Source organism: Anomaloglossus baeobatrachus, chromosome 12 (assembly GCF_048569485.1).
Source record: "Anomaloglossus baeobatrachus isolate aAnoBae1 chromosome 12, aAnoBae1.hap1, whole genome shotgun sequence".
NCBI lineage: Eukaryota > Metazoa > Chordata > Amphibia > Anura > Aromobatidae > Anomaloglossus > Anomaloglossus baeobatrachus.
The window spans coordinates 1,857,440-1,885,258 of record NC_134364.1 but is presented as its reverse complement, the minus strand read 5'-3'; the positions used below and the strand labels follow the sequence as shown (position 1 = coordinate 1,885,258).

General features: G+C 56.4%; 1 protein-coding gene across 1 annotated transcript in view; it reads right to left on the bottom strand.

Annotated features, from left to right (window-relative positions):
- Positions 1 to 27,819, bottom strand: part of IFT43 (intraflagellar transport 43) — a 31,151-nt gene that overhangs the window by 1,381 nt on the left and 1,951 nt on the right. The window contains exons 3-5 of the mRNA XM_075330585.1: positions 24,352 to 24,384; positions 24,218 to 24,264; positions 24,066 to 24,138 (exon numbers count right to left, since the gene is read on the bottom strand). Coding sequence (XP_075186700.1) covers positions 24,066 to 24,138; positions 24,218 to 24,264; positions 24,352 to 24,384 — 153 coding nt within the window. The remainder of the gene's footprint in view (positions 1 to 24,065; positions 24,139 to 24,217; positions 24,265 to 24,351; positions 24,385 to 27,819) is intronic.

Below are 27,819 nucleotides of genomic sequence, written 5' to 3'. Positions count from 1 at the left end.
CTCCCCTGGGGAGGAGAGATGGGGAGCTGCAGCCGCTCCCCTGGGGAGGAGAGATGGGGAGCTGCCGCCGCTCCCCTGGGGAGGAGAGATGGGGAGCTGCCGCCGCTCCCCTGGGGAGGAGAGATGGGGAGCTGCCGCCGCTCCCCTGGGGAGGAGAGATGGGGAGCTGCCGCCGCTCCCCTGGGGAGGAGAGATGGGGAGCTGCCGCCGCTCCCCTGGGGAGGAGAGATGGGGAGCTGCCGCCGCTCCCCTGGGGAGGAGAGATGGGGAGCTGCCGCCGCTCCCCTGGGGAGGAGAGATGGGGAGCTGCCGCCGCTCCCCTGGGGAGGAGAGATGGGGAGCTGCCGCCGCTCCCCTGGGGAGGAGAGATGGGGAGCTGCCGCCGCTCCCCTGGGGGAGGAGAGATGGGGAGCTGCCGCCGCTCCCCTGGGGAGGAGAGATGGGGAGCTGCCGCCGCTCCCCTGGGGAGGAGAGATGGGGAGCTGCCGCCGCTCCCCTGGGGAGGAGAGATGGGGAGCTGCCGCCGCTCCCCTGGGGAGGAGAGATGGGGAGCTGCCGCCGCTCCCCTGGGGAGGAGAGATGGGGAGCTGCCGCCGCTCCCCTGGGGAGGAGAGATGGGGAGCTGCCGCCGCTCCCCTGGGGAGGAGAGATGGGGAGCTGCCGCCGCTCCCCTGGGGAGGAGAGATGGGGAGCTGCCGCCGCTCCCCTGGGGAGGAGAGATGGGGAGCTGCCGCCGCTCCCCTGGGGAGGAGAGATGGGGAGCTGCCGCCGCTCCCCTGGGGAGGAGAGATGGGGAGCTGCCGCCGCTCCCCTGGGGAGGAGAGATGGGGAGCTGCCGCCGCTCCCCTGGGGAGGAGAGATGGGGAGCTGCCGCCGCTCCCCTGGGGAGGAGAGATGGGGAGCTGCCGCCGCTCCCCTGGGGAGGAGAGATGGGGAGCTGCCGCCGCTCCCCTGGGGAGGAGAGATGGGGAGCTGCCGCCGCTCCCCTGGGGAGGAGAGATGGGGAGCTGCCGCCGCTCCCCTGGGGAGGAGAGATGGGGAGCTGCCGCCGCTCCCCTGGGGAGGAGAGATGGGGAGCTGCCGCCGCTCCCCTGGGGAGGAGAGATGGGGAGCTGCCGCCGCTCCCCTGGGGAGGAGAGATGGGGAGCTGCCGCCGCTCCCCTGGGGAGGAGAGATGGGGAGCTGCCGCCGCTCCCCTGGGGAGGAGAGATGGGGAGCTGCCGCCGCTCCCCTGGGGAGGAGAGATGGGGAGCTGCCGCCGCTCCCCTGGGGAGGAGAGATGGGGAGCTGCCGCCGCTCCCCTGGGGAGGAGAGATGGGGAGCTGCCGCCGCTCCCCTGGGGAGGAGAGATGGGGAGCTGCCGCCGCTCCCCTGGGGAGGAGAGATGGGGAGCTGCCGCCGCTCCCCTGGGGAGGAGAGATGGGGAGCTGCCGCCGCTCCCCTGGGGAGGAGAGATGGGGAGCTGCCGCCGCTCCCCTGGGGAGGAGAGATGGGGAGCTGCCGACGCTCCCCTGGGGAGGAGAGATGGGGAGCTGCCGACGCTCCCCTGGGGAGGAGAGATGGGGAGCTGCCGACGCTCCCCTGGGGAGGAGAGATGGGGAGCTGCCGACGCTCCCCTGGGGAGGAGAGATGGGGAGCTGCCGACGCTCCCCTGGGGAGGAGAGATGGGGAGCTGCAGACGCTCCCCTGGGGAGGAGAGATGGGGAGCTGCAGACGCTCCCCTGGGGAGGAGAGATGGGGAGCTGCAGACGCTCCCCTGGGGAGGAGAGATGGGGAGCTGCAGACGCTCCCCTGGGGAGGAGAGATGGGGAGCTGCAGACGCTCCCCTGGGGAGGAGAGATGGGGAGCTGCAGACGCTCCCCTGGGGAGGAGAGATGGGGAGCTGCAGACGCTCCCCTGGGGAGGAGAGATGGGGAGCTGCAGACGCTCCCCTGGGGAGGAGAGATGGGGAGCTGCAGACGCTCCCCTGGGGGAGGAGAGATGGGGAGCTGCAGACGCTCCCCTGGGGAGGAGAGATGGGGAGCTGCAGACGCTCCCCTGGGGAGGAGAGATGGGGAGCTGCAGCCGCTCACCTGGAGAGGCGAGATGGGGACCTGCAGCCGCTCCCCTGGGGAGGAGAGATGGGGACCTGCAGCCGCTCCCCTGGGGAGGAGAGATGGGGACCTGCAGCCGCTCCCCTGGGGAGGAGAGATGGGGACCTGCAGCCGCTCCCCTGGGGAGGAGAGATGGGGACCTGCAGCGCTCCCCTGGGGAGGAGAGATGGGGACCTGCAGCCGCTCCCCTGGGGAGGAGAGATGGGGACCTGCAGCCGCTCCCCTGGGGAGGAGAGATGGGGACCTGCAGCCGCTCCCCTGGGGAGGAGAGATGGGGACCTGCAGCCGCTCCCCTGGGGAGGAGAGATGGGGACCTGCAGCCGCTCCCCTGGGGAGGAGAGATGGGGACCTGCAGCCGCTCCCCTGGGGAGGAGAGATGGGGACCTGCAGCCGCTCCCCTGGGGAGGAGAGATGGGGACCTGCAGCCGCTCCCCTGGGGAGGAGAGATGGGGACCTGCAGCCGCTCCCCTGGGGAGGAGAGATGGGGACCTGCAGCCGCTCCCCTGGGGAGGAGAGATGGGGACCTGCAGCCGCTCCCCTGGGGAGGAGAGATGGGGACCTGCAGCCGCTCCCCTGGGGAGGAAGGATGGGGACCTGCAGTCCGCTCCCCTGGGGAGGAAGGATGGGGACCTGCAGCCGCTCCCCTGGGGAGGAAGGATGGGGACCTGCCGCCGCTCCCCTGGGGAGGAGAGATGGGGACCTGCCCGCCGCTCCCCTGGGGAGGAGAGATGGGGACCTGCCGCCGCTCCCCTGGGGAGGAGAGATGGGGACCTGCAGACGCTCCCCTGGGGAGGAGAGATGGGGACCTGCAGCCGCTCCCCTGGGGAGGAGAGATGGGGACCTGCAGCCGCTCCCCTGGGGAGGAGAGCTGGGGACCTGCAGCCGCTCCCCTGGGGAGGAGAGCTGGGGACCTGCAGCCGCTCCCCTGGGGAGGAGAGCTGGGGACCTGCAGCCGCTCCCCTGGGGAGGAGAGATGGGGACCTGCAGCCGCTCCCCTGGGGAGGAGAGATGGGGACCTGCAGCCGCTCCCCTGGGGAGGAGAGATGGGGACCTGCAGCCGCTCCCCTGGGGAGGAGAGATGGGGACCTGCAGCCGCTCCCCTGGGGAGGAGAGATGGGGACCTGCAGCCGCTCCCCTGGGGAGGAGAGATGGGGACCTGCAGCCGCTCCCCTGGGGAGGAGAGATGGGGACCTGCAGCCGCTCCCCTGGGGAGGAGAGATGGGGACCTGCAGCCGCTCCCCTGGGGAAGAAGGATGGGGAGCTGCAGCCGCTCACCTGGGGAGGCGGGAAGGGGAGCTGCAGCCGCTCACCTGGGGAGGCGGGAAGGGGAGCTGCAGCCGCTCACCTGGGGAGGCGGGAAGGGGAGCTGCAGCCGCTCACCTGGGGAGGCGGGAAGGGGAGCTGCAGCCGCTCACCTGGGGAGGCGGGAAGGGGAGCTGCAGCCGCTCCCCTGGGGAGGAAGGATGGGGAGCTGCAGCCGCTCACCTGGGGAGGCGGGAAGGGGAGCTGCAGCCGCTCACCTGGGGAGGCGGGAAGGGGAGCTGCAGCCGCTCACCTGGGGAGGCGGGAAGGGGAGCTGCAGCCGCTCACCTGGGGAGGCGGGAAGGGGAGCTGCAGCCGCTCACCTGGGGAGGCGGGAAGGGGAGCTGCAGCCGCTCACCTGGGGAGGCGGGAAGGGGAGCTGCAGCCGCTCACCTGGGGAGGCGGGAAGGGGAGCTGCAACCGCTCACCTGGGGAGGCGGGAAGGGGAGCTGCAGCCGCTCACCTGGGAGGCGGGAAAGGGAGCTGCAGCCGCTCACCTGGGGAGGTGGGAAGGGGAGCTGCAGCCGCTCACCTGGGGAGGCGGGAAGGGGAGCTGCAGCCGCTCACCTGGGGAGGCGGGTAGGTGAGCTGCAGCCGCTCACCTGGGAAGGCGGGATGGGGAGCTACAGCCGCTCACCTGGGGAACAGGGATGGGGAGCTACAGCCGCTCACCTGGGGAGCAGAGATGGGGAGCTGCAGCCGCTCACCTGGGGAGCAGGGATGAGGAGCTGCAGCCGCTCACCTGGGGAGGAGGGATGGGGAGCTGTTATAATTCAGTGAGGAAGGAGGATCAGAAAAAGGACAAAAACTCGGAAACCCAAACAATAACCAGAGTGGCTGGAACCTTAACGGACTGCAGACCTAATACTGACTCGCAACTAGAAGTAGCTGTGGGACGTACCTACGATGACCTGGTCGCCTCGACAAAACCGGAGAACTAAATATTCTTACAGAGAGAAACATTAGAAAAGCTAATCTGCCTCGGAGCAGTCCCCAAAGATATAGATAGCCCCCCCCACATGTAAAGACTACGGTGATATAGGAAAATACCAATACGTAGCTAGAGAATAGATTCAGCAAAGATGAGGCCCAAACTATCTGCATAGGTAAGGATAGGAAAGAGCACTGACTGCAGCCGTAAAAACCCTAGTAAATACCAGCACGCCTCATATGGAACAATTCTGAGCTTACACAGACTCTCCCCCACTATATCAGTACTCTGGTGTTACTGGGATGCAAGAAAAACACTGATATAGAGGAGGGACTGAATTTAGTACCAAGCATGACAAAACACAATACATAGCAGAACATGGAGCAAGGTACACGGATACTCCCAGCAGGGAAGGATCCAACTCCACCAAGAACTCCACACAGGCAAAATCACAAGGAAGTGAAAACCATAAGCAGAGGTACCAACTTCTCTGAGAGGAGTTCTGGTAGATACAGAGAAAAGGGATTGTTTCAGAATGTCCTTAGCACACAGGAGATACATTGAGCACCGGCAAGGAACAGGAGGAAACTACTCAGTTATATAGGTCCAATACGAATGGCCTGATTGCCAATCCTCCTCAGCTGTCTGTTTCCCCATTCAGCAACTCAACTGCACTACCAGCACTGACCACAAGAGGAGCCCCAAACTGGAATCTAATTCAAATGTATTCACAACAGTACCCCCCCCCTCCTTGAGGAGAGGTCACTGAACCCTCACCAGAACCCCCGGGTTTGTCAGGATGGGCTAGATGAAAAGCACGGATCAAGCAATCAGCATGTATGTCGGAAGTAACCACCCAAGAATTATCCTTCTGACCGTAACCTTTCCACTTGACCAGGTAGTGAGGCTTCTGTCTGTAATACGGGAATCCAAAATCTTCTCCACTACATATTCCAGATCCCATTCGACCAACAGAGGATCAGGAGGCGCAGCCAAGGGCACTACCGGTTCAACATACTTTTTCAACAAAGACTTATGAAAGACATTGTGAATCTTGAAAGTATCTGGGAGAGCCAAACCGAGAGAAACAGGATTAACTGTCTCTAAAATCTTATAAGGTCCAATAAACCTTGGCTTAAATTTCGTAGAAGAAACTTTCAGAGGAACATGTCTGGAAGATATCCAGACCAAGTCCCCTACCTTAAACCGGGGACCCACAGTCCTCTGCCAATTGGCAAACCGTTGGGCATTTTCCTGGGAGTGGGACAATTTATCCACCACTTGATCCCAAATTTGCTGCATTTTCTCTACTGCAGAATCAACACCCGGGCAGGCTGAAGTCTCCATCTGCCCCGAAGAAAACCGAGGATGAAACCCAAAATTGCAAAAGAAAGGAGCCATCAAAGTGGCCGTACTAGCTCTATTATTCAAAGCAAACTCAGCCAAGGACAAAAAAGAAACCCAGTCGTCCTGATCAGCCGACACGAAACATCGCAAATAGGTTTCCAAAGTCTGATTAGTCCTCTCAGTCTGTCTATTGGTCTGAGGATGAAACGCGGAGGAGCAGGACAACTCAACTCCCAGCCTGGAACAAAAAGCTCTCCAAAGTCTAGACACAAACTGGACTCCCCTATCGGACACAACATTCTCAGGAATACCATACAAACGAACCACCTGATGAAGAAACAAAGGCACCAACTCTGAAGCTGATGGCAACTTAGGCAGTGGCACCAAATGAATCATTTTGGAAAATCTATCACAGATTACCCAAATAACCGTCATCCTCTGAGAAACAGGGAGATCGGAAATAAAATCCATTGAGATGTGAGTCCATGGTCTCTTAGGCACTGGCATTAACAGTCCACTAGAACGAGAACAACAAGGCTTGGATCTTGAACACATCCCACAAGATTGCACAAAACTCCTCACATCACGAGACAGAGAAGGCCACCAAAAGGACATACTCACCAAATCCCTAGTGCCAAAAATCCCAGGATGACCAGCCAACAAAGAACAATGAACTTCAGACATCACTCTACTCCTCCATTGGTCAGGAACATACAATTTCCCCACAGGACATCTTTCAGGTTTATTCTCCTGAAATTCCTCAAGGGCAAGTCTCAAATCAGGTGAAATTGCGGAGAGAATCACTCCCTCATGCAGGATGGTAGCAAGCTCAGTCAAATCCAAATCAGCCAAGAAACTCCTAGAAAGGGCATCTGCCTTAATATTCTTAGTACCCGGAATATAAGAGACGACAAAATTAAAGCGCATGAAAAACAACAAGGCCCATCTAGCCTGCCTGGGATTCAACTTCCTGGCAGATTCCAGATAGATCAAATTCTTATGATCAGTTAGTACAACAATTTGATGTCTCGCCCCCTCCAGAGAATGTCGCCATTCTTCAAAGCCTCACTTCATAGCCAACAATTCCAGATTCCCCACATCATAATTTCGTTCTGGTGGAGAAAATTTCCGGGAAAAGAAAGCACAGGGTCTAATTTTAGAAGTCACAGGGTCCCTTTGAGACAAGACAGCCCCAGCTCCAATCTCCGAGGCATCGATCTCCACCTGAAAAGGAATAGACCCATCAGGCAGCCGCAAGACTGGAGCAGAAGTAAAACTCCTAAGCTCCTGAAAAGCCAAGACTGCCTCTGGAGACCAATTCACAACATCAGCTCCCTTTTTGGTCAAATCAGTCAGCGGCTTGACAATACTGGAAAAATTGCCAATGAATTTACGATAGAAATTAGGAAAACCCAAAAAATTCTGAAGGGCTTTTAAAGAAGTAGGCTGAACCCAATCATGAATGGCCTGGACCTTGACCAAATCCATCTCAATAGAAGATGGGGACAAAATAAACCCCAAAAAAGATTTTTTGTACGCCAAAAAGACATTTTGATCCCTTGACATATAACGCATTGTCCCTGAGAACCTGAAACACTGTCCCAACCTGTTCAACATGAGAATCCCAGTCGTCAGAAAAAATCTAAATGTCTTCCAAATAGACAATCAAAAACTTGTCCACAAAGTCCCGGAAAATATCATTCATGAAAGATTGGAAGACGGAAGGGGCATTAGTGAGCCCAAAGGGCATCACTAGGCACTCAAAATGCCCCTCAGGGGGATTAAACGCCATCTTCCATTCATCACCCTGCTTAATACGGATGAGATTATATGCTCCCCGAAGATCGAGCTTAGTAAACCAACTAGCACCCTCCACTCTGGAGAACAGGTCGGAAATCAGAGGCAACGGATACTGATATTTAACCGTGATTTTATTAAGGAGACGATAATCAATACAGGGCCGCAATGAGCCACCCTTCTTGGCCACAAAGAAAAAAAACGGCACCCAAAAGGTGAAGATGACGGTCTGATGTGACCCTTCTCCAAAGACTCCTTAATGTAAGTCCGCATAGCAACATGTTCAGGACCCGATAAATTGAAAAGCCGTCCCTTAGGAAACTTACATCCAGGCACTAATTCAATAGCGCAATCACAGTCCCTATGTGGAGGCAAAGACGCAGCCTCGGCCTCATTAAACACATCCATGAAATCTGCCAAATAGCCAGGGACCTCCCGTATCTGAGATGAAATAGGCAAAACACTATGCACACATCGGCAGCCCCAACTAGTCACAGACAAAGATGTCCAATCTAGAACTGGATTATGGGCAAGCAAGGAAATCCCAGTACCAAAATGTCATGCAAATTATGCAACACCAAAAACTTACAATCCTCCTGATGGTCAGGCGCGACCCACATCGTCACCTGGGTCCAAAACTGGGGCTTATTTTCAGCTAAAGGAGTAGCATTAATACCCCTCAAAGGAATAGGAGCATGCAAAGGCACCATAGGAAAACCACAAGGCTCAGCAAACCCAAAATCCATCAAGTTCAGGGCCGCTCCTGAATCAATATAAGCCATGGCCGAAAATGACGACAGGGAACAGATTAAAGAAACCGACAAAAAAAACTTAAATGAACGGGCAAATCGTGTCTCGCGCTTAGGGAAGACAAATAGTATGAGAGGGGTCTCCACAGAAGAAACATAGCTTATCACGTCGTCTAAAATCCTGCCGTTCCACCCTGGAAAGGACCCTATAACACTGCATAGACTCCGGGGACCGCTCTGAGATCTCACACTGCATAGACTCCGGGGACCGCTCTGAGATCTCACACTGCATAGGCTCCGGAGACCGCTCTGGGAGCGAAACCTCTGCACGCATTGTTTTACGTTCACGTAAACGTCTGTCAATCTGAATGGTCAGTGACATAGAGGCATCGAGACCAGAGGAGATAGGAAAGCTCACCATAACATCCTTTACAGGCTCTGCCAACACCTTCCGAAAAAGGGCCGCAAGAGCCGCATCATTCCACTCAGTAAGGACCACCCACTTACGACATTTCTGACCGTATATCTCAGCAGGTTCCTGACCCTGGATCAAAGCCAATAAAGATTTCTCGGCTTGATCAATAGCATTAGGTTCATCTTATAACAACCCCAGAGCCTGAAAAAAAAATCCACATACACAAGAGCAGGATCTTCAGGTGCCAGAGAAAAGGCCCAATCCTGGGGGTCACCACAAGAGATGACAATCTGACCTCGCTGCCTGGAAGACCCCGAGGACTTGGGTTTCAAAGCAAAAAACAACCTACAATTGTTCTTGAAGAAAAATTTAGACTAATCCCCAGAGAACAAATCAGGTAAAGGTATCTTAGGTTCTAAAGCAGATGTCTGGGTAAGATAATCTTATATATCCTTAACATGATAAGTAAGCTGATCAAGTCATTCAGCTAATTGTGTAACATCCATAACAGCACAAGATCCTCCACGGCACAAGATCCTCCACGGCACCCAGAGAAAAAGAGGAAAAATACACAAAAAAAAAAAACAACCTGACACTTTCCTTTTTTTTCCTTCTTTAGAGTACCCTAGAATCTTAGGTAAGTAAGGCCGGTGCTACTGTGACCGAGGAGGATCAGAAATTCAGTGACTGAGGAGGATCAGAAATAGGACAAAAACTTGGAAACAAGAAAAATAACCAGAGTGGCTGGAACCTTAACGGACTGCAGACCTAATACTGACACACAACTAGAAGTTGCCGTGGGACGAGCCTACGATGACCTAGTCGTCTCGACAGAGCCGGAGAACTAAATATTCTTACAGAGAGAAATATTAGAAAAGCTAATCTGCCTCGGAACAGTCCCCAAAGATATAGATAGCCCCCCACATGAAAACACTACGGTGATATAGGAAAACACCAATACGTAGCTAGAGAATAGATTCAGCAAAGATGAGGCCCAAACTATCTGCATAGGTAAGGATAGGAAAGAGCACTGTCTGCAGCCGTAAAAACCCTAGTAAATACCAGCACGCCTGATATGGAACAATACTGAGCCTACACAGGTTCTCCCCCACTATATCAGTACTCTGGTGTTACTGGGATCCAAGAAAAACCCTGATATACACTGTGTGCAGAATTATTAGGCAAATGAGTATTTTGATCACATGATACTTTTTATACATGTTGTACTACTCCAAGCTGTATAGGCTGAGAGCCAACTACCAATTAAGTAAATCAGGTGATGGGCATCTCTGTAATGAGGAGGGGTGTGGTGTAATGACATCAACACCCTATATAAGGGGTGCTTAATTATTAGGCAACTTCCTTTCCTTTGGCAAAATGGGTCAGAAGAGAGATTTGACGGGCTCTGAAAAGTTTAAGGTGTGCCATACTCAGGGACATGGCCAAGGTAAGGAAGGCTGAAAAACCACCACCTCTGAACAAGAAACATAAGATAAAACGTCAAGACTGGGCCAAGAAATATCTTAAGACTGATTTTTCCAATGTTTTATGGACTGATGAACTGAGATGGACTCTTGATGGGCCAGAGGCTCGATCAGTAAAGGGCAGAGAGCTCCACTCCGGCTCAGAAACCAGTAAGGTGGAGGTGGGGACTGGTATGGGCTGGGATCATCAAAGATCAACTTGTTGGACCTTTTCGGGTTGAGGATGGAGTGAAGCTCAACTCCCAGACCTACTGCCAGTTTCTGGAACACAACTTCTTCAAGCAGTGGTTCAGGAAGAAGTCGCCATCGTTCAAAAAACCATGACTTTCATGCAGGACAATGCTCCATCACATGCATCCAACTACTCCACAGCGTGGCTGGCCAGTAAAGGTCTAAAAGATGAAAATAAAATGACATGGCCCCCTTGTCCACCTGATCTGAACCCCATAGAGATGATCTGAACCCCATAGAGATCATGTGGTCCCTCATAAAATGTTAGATCTACAGGGAGGGAAAACAGTCCACCTCTGAGAAGTGTCTGGAGACTGTGGTGGCTGCTGCATGCAATGTGGATCATAAACAGATCAAGCAATGACAGAATCTATGGATGGTCGGCTGCTGAGTGTCATCAGAAAGAAAGGGGGCTATATTGGGCACTCATTTTTTGGGTTTTGTTTTTGCATGTCAAATGTTTATTTCTAAATGTTGTGCAGTTATATTGGTTTACCTGGTGACAATAGTATCATAGTATCATAGTTTTTAAGGTTGAAGGGAGACTCTAAGTCCATCTAGTTCAACCCGTAGCCTAACATGTTGATCCAGAGGAAGGCAAAAAAAACCCCAATGTGGCAAACAAGTTCCAATGGGGAAAAAATGTCCTTCCTTCGTCCACATCCGGCAATCAGACTAGTTCCCTGGATCAACACCCTGTCATAAAATCTAATATACATAACTGGTAATATTAAATTTTTCAAGAAAGGCGTCCAGGCTCTGCTTAAATGTTAGTAGTGAATCACTCATTACAACATCATGCGGCAGAGAGCTCCATAGTCTCACTGCTCGTACAGTAAAGAATCCTCGTCTGTGATTAGGATTAAACCTTCTTTCCTCAAGACGTAGCGGATGCCCCCGTGTTCCAGTCGCAGGCCTAGGTGTAAAAAGATCTTTGGAAAGGTCTCTGTACTGTCCCCTCATATATTTATACATTGTGATTAGATCCCCCCTAAGCCTTCGTTTTTTCTGTCTTGGTATTGCAGCCCACCCATTCCTCTAATAATCTTGGTCGCTCTTCTCTGCACCCTCTCTAGTTCAGCTATGTCCTTCTTATATATTGGTGACCAGAATTGTACACAGTATATAAGTGCGGTCGCACTAGTGACTTGTACAGAGGTAGAGCTATATTTTTTTCATGAACACTTCTACCTCTTTTAATACATCCCATTATTTTATTAGCCCTGGCAGCAGCTGCCTGACACTGGCCACTAAAGTGAAGTTTACCATCCACCCATACACCCAAGTCTTTTTCTGTGCCTGTTTTACCCAGTGTTCTACAATTAAGTACATAATCATAAATGTTATTTCCTCTACCCAAGTGCATGACCTTACATTTATCTACATTAAACTTCAATTGCCACTTCTCAGCCCAATCCTCCAATTTACATAAATCTCCCTGTAATATAAAATTATCCTCCTCTGTATTGATTACCCTGCAGAGTTTAGTATCATCTGCAAATATTGAAATTCTACTCCGCATGCCCCCAACAAGGTCATTTATAAATATGTTGAAAAGAAGCGGGCCCAATACTGACCCCTGTGGTACCCCACTATGAACTGAGACCCAGTCCGAGTACGTACCATTAATAACCACCCTTTGTTTCCTATCACTGAGCCAGTTTTTAACCCAGTTACACATATTTTCCCTTATCCCCATTATTCTCATTTTATGTACCAACCTTTTGTGTGGCACCGTATCAAAAGCTTTTGAAAAGTCCATATACACAACATCCACTGCATTTCCCTGCTCCAGACTTGAACTTACCTGTTCATAGAAGCTGATCAGTTTGACAGGATCGATCCCTCATAAACCCATGTTGATACTCTGTCATAAGGTTATTTTTCTTGAGATACTCCAGTATAGCATCTCTCAAGAAACCCTGAAGGATTTTACCAACCGTAGAGGTTAAACTTACCGGCCTATAATTTCCCGGCTCAGTTTTTGTCCCCTTTTTGAATATTGGCACCACATTTGCTATGCGCCAGTCCTGCGGTACCGACCCTGTTATTAAGGAATCTGAGAAGATTAAAAATAATGGTCTATATCACAGAACTCAATTCCTGTAGTACTCTGGGGTGTATGCCATCCGGGCCCGGAGATTTGTCAACCTTAGTGATTTCGAGGCGGCGGCGTACTTCCTGCTGGGTTAAGCAGGTAATATTCAAGGGTGAATTTATGGTATCACTGGTCATGTCATCTGCCATGGCATTTTCTTGTATAAAAACCGTAGAAAAAAAGTCATTCAGCAGGTTGGCTTTACCCTCATCCCCTTCCACCATTTCCCCAAGACTATTTTTAAGGGGGCCAACACTATCGCTTTTCAGTTTTTTACTGTTTATGTAGTTAAAGAATATTTTAGGATTATTTTTACTTTCTCTCGCAATGAGTCTCTCTGTCTCAAACTTAGCTAACTTAATTTGCTTTTTACATATTTTATTTAATTTTCTATAATTATATAATGCCTCATCACTACCTACCCTCTTTAATTCTTTTAAGGCTTTCTGTTTTTCTTTTATTGCTTCCCTTACAGCTCTATTTAGCCATAGGGGTTTCCTCCTATTTCTAGCATGTTTGTTCCCATAGGGTATATTTTCTGCACAAGCCCTATTCAGGATGCTCATAAAAGTCTCCCATTTGCTTTGTGTATTTTTATTACTTAGTACATCATCCCAGTTTATTGCACTAAGATCATCTCTCAACCGTTTAAAATTTGCTTTCCTGAAGTTTAGTGTCCTTGTAGCCCCTCTACTAGACATCTTACTAAAGAATACATGAAAACTTATTATTTTGTGATCACTATTCCCCAAGTAACCCCCAACTTGTATATTTGATATGCGGTCTGGCCTATTGGTTAGTACAAGGTCTAGTAGTGCTCCCCCTCTTGTGGGGTCCTGGACCATTTGTGAAAGGTAATTATCTTTCATTGTTATCAAAAATCTATTTCCTTTGCTGGAACTGCAAGTTTCTGTTCCCCAATTTATATCAGGATAGTTAAAGTCCCCCATAATAATTACCTCTCCGAGACTCGCTGCTTTATCAATTTGCTTTATGAGGAGATTCTCTACCTCTTCCATAATATTCGGCGTCTTATAACACACCCCTATCAGTATTTATTATTCATTCTCCCCCCTTATCTCCACCCATAGGGACTCTACATTAAGGATGATGTTACATGTAGACACACACCTCCCCCTCGCTTATTTGTACGGTCATTCCTGAATAGGCTATAACCCTGTAAATTAACAGCCCAGTCATAGCTCTCATCCAGCCATGTCTCTGATATCCCCACTATATCATCATTTTCTTCCAACAATATTAATTCTAATTCCTCCACCTTATTTGTGAGGCTTCGGGCATTAGTGTACATGCACGTTACGTATGACTCTGTACCTGTATTCCTGCTTACTGTATTGACTGTCCTAACCCTTCCCCCCGTACCACCCCCAATTTCATTACTTGTGCCCTGGTCACTATCTGCACTACATTCCCCTTCTATAAAGTGAATACCCTCGCCCCCATTCCTAGTTTAAACACTCCTCCAACCTTCTAGCCATTTTCTGCCCCAGCAGAGCTGCACCTTCCCCATTAAGATGCAGCCCATCCCTAGCATAGAATCTGTAGCCAACTGAAAAGTCGGCCCAATTCTCCAGGAACCCAAAACCCTCTTTCCTACACCAATTCCTGAGCCACCTGTTAACCTCCCTGATCTCTCTTTGCCTCTCTGGTGTGGCTCGTGGCACAGGTAGTATTTCCGAAAATACCACCTTTGAGGTCCATGCTTTAAGCTTACAACCTAATTCCCTGAAATCATCTTTAAGGCCCTTCCACCTACCTCTAACTTTGTCATTTGTGCCAATGTGTACAATGACCGCTCCCAGTAATCTGTCAACCCGATCAGCGATGTGCCGAACTCGAGCGCCAGGAAGACAACACACTGTTCGGCGATCCCTGTCTTTGTGACAGATTGCCCTATCTGTCCCCCTAATAATTGAGTCCCCCACTACCAGTACCTGTCTTGCCTGCCCTGCACTCCTATTCCCCCCCGTTACTGGAGCAGACACTCCTCTGGCGTTCAGAGGTCATGCCTTGCTGCAGCAATGCTACCCCTGTAATGACATCCCCCTCATCTGCCAACCTATTGGGGTGTGTCAGTTCAGGACTAGCCTTCCTAGCACTTTTCCCTTTACCCCCCTTTCTAACTGTCACCCAGCTACCTACCTCACCGTCCTGCCGCTCCCTACTACGATCCTCCCCCACATCTGACCCAGCAAGCTGCTGCTCAGTGAGCAGCAAACTCCTTTCCATATTGCTATTGCATCTCAGAGTTGCCAGCTGCTCATTTACATCCAGTATCTGGGCTTCCAAATGTGCAACTTGCTCACATCTCGAACAACAGTATGCACCCTCCGACAACAGTATGCACCCTCCGACAACAGTATGCACCCTCCGACAACAGTATGCACCCTCCGACAGCAGTATGCACCCTCCGACAACAGTATGCACCCTCCGACAACAGTATGCACCCTCCGACAACAGTATGCACCCTCCGACAACAGTATGCACCCTCCAACAACAGCAGTATGCACCCTCCAACAACAGCAGTATGCACCCTCCAACAACAGCAGTATGCACCCTCCAACAACAGCAGTATGCACCCTCCAACAACAGCAGTATGCACCCTCCAACAACAGCAGTATGCACCCTCCAACAACAGCAGTATGCACCCTCCAACAACAGCAGTATGCACCCTCCAACAACAGCAGTATGCACCCTCCAACAACAGTATGCACCCTCCAACAACAGTATGCACCCTCCAACAACAGTATGCACCCTCCGACAACAGTATGCACCCTCCGACAGCAGTATGCACCCTCCGACAGCAGTATGCACCCTCCGACAGCAGTATGCACCCTCCGACAGCAGTATGCACCCTCCGACAGCAGTATGCACCCTCCGACAGCAGTATGCACCCTCCGACAGCAGTATGCACCCTCCGACAGCAGTATGCACCCTCCGACAGCAGTATGCACCCTCCGACAGCAGTATGCACCCTCCGACAGCAGTATGCACCCTCCGACAGCAGTATGCACCCTCCGACAGCAGTATGCACCCTCCGACAGCAGTATGCACCCTCCGACAGCAGTATGCACCCTCCGACAGCAGTATGCACCCTCCGACAGCAGTATGCACCCTCCGACAACAGTATGCACCCTCCGACAACAGTATGCACCCTCCGACAACAGTATGCACCCTCCGACAACAGTATGCACCCTCCGACAGCAGTATGCACCCTCCGACAGCAGTATGCACCCTCCGACAGCAGTATGCACCCTCCGACAGCAGTATGCACCCTCCGACAGCAGTATGCACCCTCCGACAGCAGTATGCACCCTCCGACAACAGTATGCACCCTCCGACAACAGTATGCACCCTCCGACAACAGTATGCACCCTCCGACAACAGTATGCACCCTCCGACAACAGTATGCACCCTCCGACAACAGTATGCACCCTCCGACAACAGTATGCACCCTCCGACAACAGTATGCACCCTCCGACAACAGTATGCACCCTCCGACAACAGTATGCACCCTCCGACAACAGTATGCACCCTCCGACAACAGTATGCACCCTCCGACAGCAGTATGCACCCTCCGACAGCAGTATGCACCCTCCGACAGCAGTATGCACCCTCCGACAGCAGTATGCACCCTCCGACAGCAGTATGCACCCTCCGACAGCAGTATGCACCCTCCGACAGCAGTATGCACCCTCCGACAGCAGTATGCACCCTCCGACAGCAGTATGCACCCTCCGACAGCAGTATGCACCCTCCGACAGCAGTATGCACCCTCCGACAGCAGTATGCACCCTCCGACAGCAGTATGCACCCTCCGACAGCAGTATGCACCCTCCGACAGCAGTATGCACCCTCCGACAGCAGTATGCACCCTCCGACAGCAGTATGCACCCTCCGACAACAGTATGCACCCTCCGACAACAGTATGCACCCTCCGACAACAGTATGCACCCTCCGACAACAGTATGCACCCTCCGACAACAGTATGCACCCTCCGACAACAGTATGCACCCTCCGACAACAGTATGCACCCTCCGACAACAGTATGCACCCTCCGACAACAGTATGCACCCTCCGACAACAGTATGCACCCTCCGACAACAGTATGCACCCTCCGACAACAGTATGCACCCTCCGACAACAGTATGCACCCTCCGACAACAGTATGCACCCTCCGACAGCAGTATGCACCCTCCGACAGCAGTATGCACCCTCCGACAGCAGTATGCACCCTCCGACAGCAGTATGCACCCTCCGACAGCAGTATGCACCCTCCGACAGCAGTATGCACCCTCCGACAGCAGTATGCACCCTCCGACAGCAGTATGCACCCTCCGACAGCAGTATGCACCCTCCGACAGCAGTACGCACCCTCCGACAGCAGTACGCACCCTCCGACAGCAGTACGCACCCTCCGACAGCAGTACGCACCCTCCGACAGCAGTACGCACCCTCCGACAGCAGTACGCACCCTCCGACAGCAGTATGCACCCTCCGACAGCAGTATGCACCCTCCGACAGCAGTATGCGCCCTCCGACAGCAGTATGCGCCCTCCGACAGCAGTATGCGCCCTCCGACAACAGTATGCGCCCTCCGACAACAGTATGCGCCCTCCGACAACAGTATGCACCCTCCGACAACAGTATGCACCCTCCGACAACAGTATGCACCCTCCGACAACAGTATGCACCCTCCGACAACAGTATGCACCCTCCGACAACAGTATGCACCCTCCGACAACAGTATGCACCCTCCGACAACAGTATGCACCCTCCGACAACAGTATGCACCCTCCGACAACAGTATGCACCCTCCGACAACAGTATGCACCCTCCGACAACAGTATGCACCCTCCGACAGCAGTATGCACCCTCCGACAGCAGTATGCACCCTCCGACAGCAGTATGCACCCTCCGACAACAGTATGCACCCTCCGACAACAGTATGCACCCTCCGACAACAGTATGCACCCTCCGACAGCAGTATGCACCCTCCGACAGCAGTATGCACCCTCCGACAGCAGTATGCACCCTCCGACAACAGTATGCACCCTCCGACAACAGTATGCACCCTCCGACAACAGTATGCACCCTCCGACAACAGTATGCACCCTCCGACAACAGTATGCACCCTCCGACAGCAGTATGCACCCTCCAACAGCAGTATGCACCCTCCAACAACAGTATGCACCCTCCAACAACAGCAGTATGCACCCTCCAACAGCAGTATGCACCCTCCAACAGCAGTATGCACCCTCCAACAACAGTATGCACCCTCCAACAACAGCAGTATGCACCCTCCAACAGCAGTATGCACCCTCCAACAACAGTATGCACCCTCCAACAACAGCAGTATGCACCCTCCAACAACAGTATGCACCCTCCAACAACAGTATGCACCCTCCAACAACAGCAGTATGCACCCTCCGACAACAGTATGCACCCTCCGACAGCAGTATGCACCCTCCGACAGCAGTATGCACCCTCCGACAGCAGTATGCACCCTCCGACAGCAGTATGCACCCTCCGACAGCAGTATGCACCCTCCGACAGCAGTATGCACCCTCCGACAGCAGTATGCACCCTCCGACAGCAGTATGCACCCTCCGACAGCAGTATGCACCCTCCGACAGCAGTATGCACCCTCCGACAACAGTATGCGCCCTCCGACAACAGTATGCGCCCTCCGACAACAGTATGCGCCCTCCGACAACAGTATGCACCCTCCGACAACAGTATGCACCCTCCGACAACAGTATGCACCCTCCGACAACAGTATGCACCCTCCGACAACAGTATGCACCCTCCGACAACAGTATGCACCCTCCGACAACAGTATGCACCCTCCGACAACAGTATGCACCCTCCGACAACAGTATGCACCCTCCGACAACAGTATGCACCCTCCGACAACAGTATGCACCCTCCGACAACAGTATGCACCCTCCGACAACAGTATGCACCCTCCGACAACAGTATGCACCCTCCGACAACAGTATGCACCCTCCGACAGCAGTATGCACCCTCCGACAGCAGTATGCACCCTCCGACAGCAGTATGCACCCTCCGACAGCAGTATGCACCCTCCGACAGCAGTATGCACCCTCCGACAACAGTATGCACCCTCCGACAACAGTATGCACCCTCCGACAACAGTATGCACCCTCCGACAACAGTATGCACCCTCCGACAGCAGTATGCACCCTCCGACAGCAGTATGCACCCTCCGACAACAGTATGCACCCTCCGACAACAGTATGCACCCTCCGACAACAGTATGCACCCTCCGACAACAGTATGCACCCTCCGACAACAGTATGCACCCTCCGACAACAGTATGCACCCTCCGACAGCAGTATGCACCCTCCAACAGCAGTATGCACCCTCCAACAACAGTATGCACCCTCCAACAACAGCAGTATGCACCCTCCAACAGCAGTATGCACCCTCCAACAGCAGTATGCACCCTCCAACAACAGTATGCACCCTCCAACAACAGCAGTATGCACCCTCCAACAGCAGTATGCACCCTCCAACAACAGTATGCACCCTCCAACAACAGCAGTATGCACCCTCCAACAACAGTATGCACCCTCCAACAACAGTATGCACCCTCCAACAACAGCAGTATGCACCCTCCGACAACAGTATGCACCCTCCGACAACAGTATGCACCCTCCGACAGCAGTATGCACCCTCCGACAGCAGTATGCACCCTCCGACAGCAGTATGCACCCTCCGACAGCAGTATGCACCCTCCGACAGCAGTATGCACCCTCCGACAGCAGTATGCACCCTCCGACAGCAGTATGCACCCTCCGACAACAGTATGCACCCTCCGACAACAGTATGCACCCTCCGACAACAGTATGCACCCTCCGACAACAGTATGCACCCTCCGACAACAGTATGCACCCTCCGACAGCAGTATGCACCCTCCAACAGCAGTATGCACCCTCCAACAACAGTATGCACCCTCCAACAACAGTATGCACCCTCCAACAACAGCAGTATGCACCCTCCAACAGCAGTATGCACCCTCCAACAGCAGTATGCACCCTCCAACAACAGTATGCACCCTCCAACAACAGTATGCACCCTCCAACAACAGTATGCACCCTCCAACAACAGTATGCACCCTCCAACAACAGTATGCACCCTCCAACAACAGCAGTATGCACCCTCCAACAGCAGTATGCACCCTCCAACAACAGTATGCACCCTCCAACAACAGCAGTATGCACCCTCCGACAGCAGTATGCACCCTCCGACAACAGTATGCACCCTCCGACAACAGTATGCACCCTCCGACAACAGTATGCACCCTCCGACAACAGTATGCACCCTCCGACAACAGTATGCACCCTCCGACAACAGTATGCACCCTCCGACAGCAGTATGCACCCTCCGACAGCAGTATGCACCCTCCGACAGCAGTATGCACCCTCCGACAGCAGTATGCACCCTCCGACAGCAGTATGCACCCTCCGACAGCAGTATGCACCCTCCGACAGCAGTATGCACCCTCCGACAGCAGTATGCACCCTCCGACAGCAGTATGCACCCTCCGACAGCAGTATGCACCCTCCGACAGCAGTATGCACCCTCCGACAACAGTATGCACCCTCCAACAGCAGTATGCACCCTCCAACAACAGTATGCACCCTCCAACAACAGCAGTATGCACCCTCCAACAGCAGTATGCACCCTCCAACAACAGCAGTATGCACCCTCCAACAACAGCAGTATGCACCCTCCAACAACAGCAGTATGCACCCTCCAACAACAGCAGTATGCACCCTCCAACAACAGCAGTATGCACCCTCCAACAACAGTATGCACCCTCCGACAACAGTATGCACCCTCCGACAACAGTATGCACCCTCCGACAACAGTATGCACCCTCCGACAACAGTATGCACCCTCCGACAACAGTATGCACCCTCCAACAACAGTATGCGCCCTCCAACAACAGTATGCGCCCTCCAACAACAGTATGCGCCCTCCAACAACAGTATGCGCCCTCCAACAACAGTATGCACCCTCCAACAACAGTATGCACCCTCCGACAACAGTATGCACCCTCCGACAACAGTATGCACCCTCCGACAACAGTATGCACCCTCGAACGGCTTTTCAAGTACTGCATACATGAGACAAGATGTACACTGGATCGCATTAGCAATAGTGGAGCACATTTTCTAATGGGGATAGCACTAAACAAATGTTAAGTAATTAAACAACTAAATACAAACAATTCTACTCACACTTACTTTTGCTCACACTTTGCTCACTCACGCTCACAATGAAGAAGACAGGCTAAAATTCAGAAATCTTCCTTCCGGCTGTAACGGCCAAAACCCGGTTCTCCTTGAGCTCGCGGTGACTCTTCACTTATCCCAGAAGGCACTGGGAATATGCAAATTATCCTCGCAAGACTCCTTCCCTGGCTTAAACATAAACAAGTGAGATGGGAATGTATTTGGTTTTTATTAAGTTGCCTAATAATTCTGCACAGTAATAGTTACCTGTAAAACAGATCCTCCTAAGATCGCCAAATCTAAAAAAACCCTCTAACTGCCAAAAATATTAAGCGCTGATATTTATGAAGCTTTTGGCTGATTGAGAACATAATTGTTGATCAATAATAAAAAAATCCTCTTCATTTTTTATATGAAAAGATTTATCAATAATTCATAAGACAATAGACACACAAGGAGAATGAGTATATTAGGATACGGGAATTCTGACCTATAATTTATAACTGGTTGTATGGTAATAGCACAAAGAGAATTTGCAGAATTCCAAGAAATGTAGTAATGTAACAATTTCTGGATGTTCTCCCGGCATTGAGAAAATGATGTTTATGTATTGTAATTGCACAAATGATAGGTTTGTATGTTGACAACAGTTTCATCAATAAAACAGATTTGAAATAAAAAAAATCCTCTAAAATACAACTTGCCTAATAATTCTGCACACGGTGTAGAGGAGGGACTGAATTTAGTACCAAGCATGACAAAGCACAATACACAGCAGAACATGGAGCAAGGTACGCGGATACTCCCAGCCGGGAATGATCCAACTCCACCACGAACTCCACACAGGCAAAATCACAAGAAAGTGCAAACCATAAGCAGAGGTACAAAGACCAACTTCTCTGAGAGGACTTCTGGAAGACTCAGACAAGGGCTGGCTTCAGAATGTCCTTAGCACACAGGAGATACATTGAGCACCGGCAAGGAACAGGAGGAAACTACTCAGTTATATAGGCCCAATCCGAATGGTCTGATTGCCAATCCTCCTCAGCTGTCTATTTCCCATTCAGCAAGTCAACTGCACTACCAGCACTGACCACAAGAGGGAGCCCCAAACTGGAATCTAATTCAAATGTATTCACAACGGGGAGCTGCAGCCGCTCACCTGGAGAGGAGGGACGGGGAGCTGCAGCCGCTCACCTGGAGAGGAGGGACGGGGAGCTGCAGCCGCTCACCTGGAGAGGAGGGACGGGGAGCTGCAGCCGCTCACCTGGAGAGGAGGGACGGGGAGCTGCAGCCGCTCACCTGGAGAGGAGGGACGGGGAGCTGCAGCCGCTCACCTGGAGAGGAGGGACGGGGAGCTGCAGCCCGCTCACCTGGAGAGGAGGGACGGGGAGCTGCAGCCGCTCACCTGGAGAGGAGGGACGGGGAGCTGCAGCCGCTCACCTGGAGAGGAGGGACGGGGAGCTGCAGCCGCTCACCTGGAGAGGAGGGACGGGGAGCTGCAGCCGCTCACCTGGAGAGGAGGGACGGGGAGCTGCAGCCGCTCACCTGGAGAGGAGGGACGGGGAGCTGCAGCCGCTCACCTGGAGAGGAGGGACAAGGAGCTGCAGCCGCTCACCTGGAGAGGAGGGACAAGGAGCTGCAGCCGCTCACCTGGAGAGGAGGGACAAGGAGCTGCAGCCGCTCACCTGGAGAGGAGGGACGGGGAGCTGCAGCCGCTCACCTGGAGAGGAGGGACGGGGAGCTGCAGCCGCTCACCTGGAGAGGAGGGACAAGGAGCTGCAGCCGCTCACCTGGAGAGGAGGGACAAGGAGCTGCAGCCGCTCACCTGGAGAGGAGGGACAAGGAGCTGCAGCCGCTCACCTGGAGAGGAGGGACAAGGAGCTGCAGCCGCTCACCTGGAGAGGAGGGACAAGGAGCTGCAGCCGCTCACCTGGAGAGGAGGGACAAGGAGCTGCAGCCGCTCACCTGGAGAGGAGGGACAAGGAGCTGCAGCCGCTCACCTGGAGAGGAGGGACAAGGAGCTGCAGCCGCTCACCTGGAGAGGAGGGACAAGGAGCTGCAGCCGCTCACCTGGAGAGGAGGGACAAGGAGCTGCAGCCGCTCACCTGGAGAGGAGGAACGGGGAGCTGCAGCCGCTCACCTGGAGAGGAGGAACGGGGAGCTGCAGCCGCTCACCTGGAGAGGAGGAACGGGGAGCTGCAGCCGCTCACCTGGAGAGGAGGAACGGGGAGCTGCAGCCGCTCACCTGGAGAGGAGGAACGGGGAGCTGCAGCCGCTCACCTGGAGAGGAGGGACAAGGAGCTGCAGCCGCTCACCTGGAGGGGAGGGACAAGGAGCTGCAGCCGCTCACCTGGAGGGGAGGGACGGGGAGCTGCAGCAGCTCACCTGGAGGGGAGGGACGGGGAGCTGCAGCCGCTCACCTGGAGGGGAGGGACGGGGAGCTGCAGCCGCTCACCTGGAGGGGAGGGACGGGGAGCTGCAGCCGCTCACCTGGAGGGGAGGGACGGGGAGCTGCAGCCGCTCACCTGGAGGGGAGGGACGGGGAGCTGCAGCCGCTCACCTGGAGGGGAGGGACGGGGAGCTGCAGCCGCTCACCTGGAGGGGAGGGACGGGGAGCTGCAGCCGCTCACCTGGAGGGGAGGGACGGGGAGCTGCAGCCGCTCACCTGGAGGGGAGGGACGGGGAGCTGCAGCCGCTCACCTGGAGGGGAGGGACGGGGAGCTGCAGCCGCTCACCTGGAGGGGAGGGACGGGGAGCTGCAGCCGCTCACCTGGAGGGGAGGGACGGGGAGCTGCAGCCGCTCACCTGGAGGGGAGGGACGGGGAGCTGCAGCCGCTCACCTGGAGGGGAGGGACGGGGAGCTGCAGCCGCTCACCTGGAGGGGAGGGACGGGGAGCTGCAGCCGCTCACCTGGAGAGGAGGGACGGGGAGCTGCAGCCGCTCACCTGGAGAGGAGGGACGGGGAGCTGCAGCCGCTCACCTGGAGAGGAGGGACGGGGAGCTGCAGCCGCTCACCTGGAGAGGAGGGACGGGGAGCTGCAGCCGCTCACCTGGAGAGGAGGGACGGGGAGCTGCAGCCGCTCACCTGGAGAGGAGGGACGGGGAGCTGCAGCCGCTCACCTGGAGAGGAGGGACGGGGAGCTGCAGCCGCTCACCTGGAGAGGAGGGACGGGGAGCTGCAGCCGCTCACCTGGAGAGGAGGGACGGGGAGCTGCAGCCGCTCACCTGGAGAGGAGGGACGGGGAGCTGCAGCCGCTCACCTGGAGAGGAGGGACGGGGAGCTGCAGCCGCTCACCTGGAGAGGAGGGACGGGGAGCTGCAGCCGCTCACCTGGGGGGCGAAGCAACCTGAAGCGCCATATCCTCCTCCTGAACGTCCTCCAGATCTGGGATCACAGGGATGTCTGGGAAGAGAACACAACAGGTGAGATGGGCAATTAACCCTCTGGCACCCGGCCCGCTGCCATTGCTGCGCACACTCACCTCCACCGTCGTCAGAATCGTCCAGACTCCACTGCCTCAGGCGACTGCTGTAGGCGACAATTGCAAAGTATAAGCGGGTTACACCACGGCCCTCACAGCTCAGGTATGACGAACAGACAGCGGCCAGAACTTACTCCTCCACATCCTCGGCACCGCGCCTCCCCGACCTGCAGAGCAGAGAAAACCGATCAGAACTGCGACCGTAACAGAGGTGTACCCTGAGCGGAAGCGTGCGCGCCTCACCAGACACCCAGACTGCGCGCCCAACCCCGAGCGCCTCACCGCAACCCAGACTGCGCGCCCAACCCCGAGCGCCTCACCGCAACCCAGACTGCGCGCCCAACCCCGAGCGCCTCACCGCAACCCAGACTGCGCGCCCAACCCAGAGCGCCTCACCAGACACCCAGACTGCGCGCCCAACCCCGAGCGCCTCACCGCAACCCAGACTGCGCGCCCAACCCAGAGCGCCTCACCAGACACCCAGACTGCGCGCCCAACCCGAGCGCCTCACCGCAACCCAGACTGTGCGCCCAACCCCGAGCGCCTCACCGCAACCCAGACTGCGCGCCACAACCCCGAGCGCCTCACCGCAACCCAGACTGAGCGCCCAACCCTGAGCGCCTCACCAGACACCCAGACTGCGCGCCCAACCCGAGCGCCTCACCGCAACCCAGACTGTGCGCCCAACCCAGAGCGCCTCACCGCAACCCAGACTGCGCGCCCAACCCAGAGCGCCTCACCAGACACCCAGACTGTGCGCCCAACCCGAGCGCCTCACCGCAACCCAGACCGTGCGCCCAACCCGAGCGCCTCACCGCAACCCAGACTGTGCGCCCAACCCCGAGCGCCTCACCGCAACCCAGACTGCACGCACGCCCAACCCCGAGCGCCTCACCAGACACCCAGACTGCGCGCCCAACCCCGAGCGCCTCACCGCAACCCAGACTGCACGCACGCCCAACCCCGAGCGCCTCACCAGACTGCGTGCCCAACCCCGAGCGCCTCACCAGACACCCAGACTGCGCGCCCAACCCGAGCGCCTCACCAGACACCCAGACTGCGCGCCCAACCCGAGCGCCTCACCGCAACCCAGACTGTGCGCCCAACCCCGAGCGCCTCACCAGACACCCAAGACTGCGCGCCAAACCCCGAGCGCCTCACCAGACACCCAGACTGCGCGCCCAACCCCGAGCGCCTCACCGCACCCCCAGACTGCGCGCCCAACCCCGAGCGCCTCACAGCACCACCAGACTGTGCGCCCAACCCCGAGCGCCTCACCAGACACCCAAGACTGCGCGCCAAACCCCGAGCGCCTCACCAGACACCCAGACTGCGCGCCCAACCCCGAGCGCCTCGCCGCACCCCCAGACTGCGCGCCCAACCCCGAGCGCCTCACAGCACCACCAGACTGCGCACCCAACCCCGAGCACCTCACCGCACCCCCAGACTGCGCGCCCAACCCCGAGCGCCTCACCAGACACCCAGACTGCGCGCCCAACCCCGAGCGCCTCACCGCACCCCCAGACTGCGCGCCCAACCCAGAGCGCCTCACAGCACCAGCAGACTGCGCGCCCAACCCCGAGCACCTCACCGCACCCCCAGACTGCGCGCCCAACCCCGAGCGCCTCACCAGACACCCAGACTGTGCGCCCAACCCCGAGCGCCTCACCGCAACCCAGACTGCACGCACGCCCAACCCCGAGCACCTCACCAGACTGCATGCCCAACCCCGAGCGCCTCACCGCACCCCCAGACTGCGCGCCCAACCCCGAGCGCCTCACCGCACCCACAGACTGCACGCCCAACCCTGAGCGCCCTGCCCCAGACTGCGCACCCAACCCCGAGCGCCTCGCCGCACCACGGACTGCACGGCCAACCCCGAGCGCCTCGCCGCACCACAGACTGCACGGCCAACCCCGAGCGCCTCGCCGCACCACAGACTGCACGGCCAACCCCGAGCGCCTCGCCGCACCTCAGACTGCGCACCCGAGCGCCTCGCCGCACCCCAGACTGCGCACCAAACCCCGATCGCCTCGCCGCACCACAGACTGCGCACCCAACCCCGATCGCCTCGCCGCACCACAGACTGCACGCCCAACCCCGAGCGCCCTGCCCCAGACTGCGCGCCCAACCCCGAGCACCTCACCGCACCCCCAGACTGCGCGCCCAACCCTGAGTGCCCCGCCCCAGACTGCGCGCTCAACCCCGAGCACCTCACCGCACCCCCAGACTGCGCGCCCAACCCCGAGCGCCCTGCCCCAGACTACGCGCCCAACCCCGAGCGCCCTGCCCCAGACTGCGCGCCCAACCCCGAGCACCTCACCGCACCCCCAGACTGCGCACCCAACCCTGAGTGCCCCGCCCCAGACTGCGCGCCCAACCCCGAGCGCTCCACCGCACCCCCAGACTGCGCGCCCAACCCCGAGCGCCCTGCCCCAGACTGCGCACCCAACCCCGAGCGCCCTGCCCCAGACTGCGCACGCAACCCCGAGCGCCCTGCCCCAAACTGCGCACCCAACCCCGCGTGCCTCACCGCACCCCCAGACTGCGCGCCCAACCCCGAGCGCCTCACCGCACCACAGACTGCACGCCCAACCCTGAGCGCCCTGCCCCAGACTGCGCACCCAACCCCGAGCGCCTCGCCGCACCACGGACTGCACGGCCAACCCCGAGCGCCTCCGCCGCACCACAGACTGCACGGCCAACAGCGAGCGCCTCGCCGCACCACAGACTGCACGGCCAACCCCGAGCACCTCGCCGCACCTCAGACTGCGCACCCCGAGCGCCTCGCCGCACCCCAGACTGCGCACCAAACCCCGATCGCCTCGCCGCACCACAGACTGCGCACCCAACCCCGATCGCCTCGCCGCACCACAGACTGCACGCCCAACCCCGAGCGCCCTGCCCCAGACTGCGCGCCCAACCCCGAGCACCTCACCGCACCCCCAGACTGCGCGCCCAACCCTGAGTGCCCCGCCCCAGACTGCGCGCTCAACCCCGAGCGCCTCACCGCACCCCCAGACTGCGCGCCCAACCCCGAGCGCCCTGCCCCAGACTACGCGCCCAACCCCGAGCGCCCTGCCCCAGACTGCGCGCCCAACCCCGAGCACCTCACCGCACCCCCAGACTGCGCACCCAACCCTGAGTGCCCCGCCCCAGACTGCGCGCCCAACCCCGAGCGCTCCACCGCACCCCCAGACTGCGCGCCCAACCCCGAGCGCCCTGCCCCAGACTGCGCACCCAACCCCGAGCGCCCTGCCCCAGACTGCGCACGCAACCCCGAGCGCCCTGCCCCAGACTGCGCACCCAACCCCGAGCGCCCTGCCCCAGACTGCGCACCCAACCCCGAGCGCCCTGCCCCAGACTGCGCACGCAACCCCGAGCGCCCTGCCCCAGACTGCGCACCCAACCCCGCGTGCCTCACCGCACCCCCAGACTGCGCGCCTAACCCCGAGCGCCTCGCCGCACCCCAGACTGCACGCCCAACCCCTAGCGCCTCATCGCACCCCCAGACTGTGCGCCCAACCCCGAGCGCCTCACCGCACCCCAGACTGCACGGCCAACCCCGAGCGCTTCACCGCACCACAGACTGCACGGCCAAC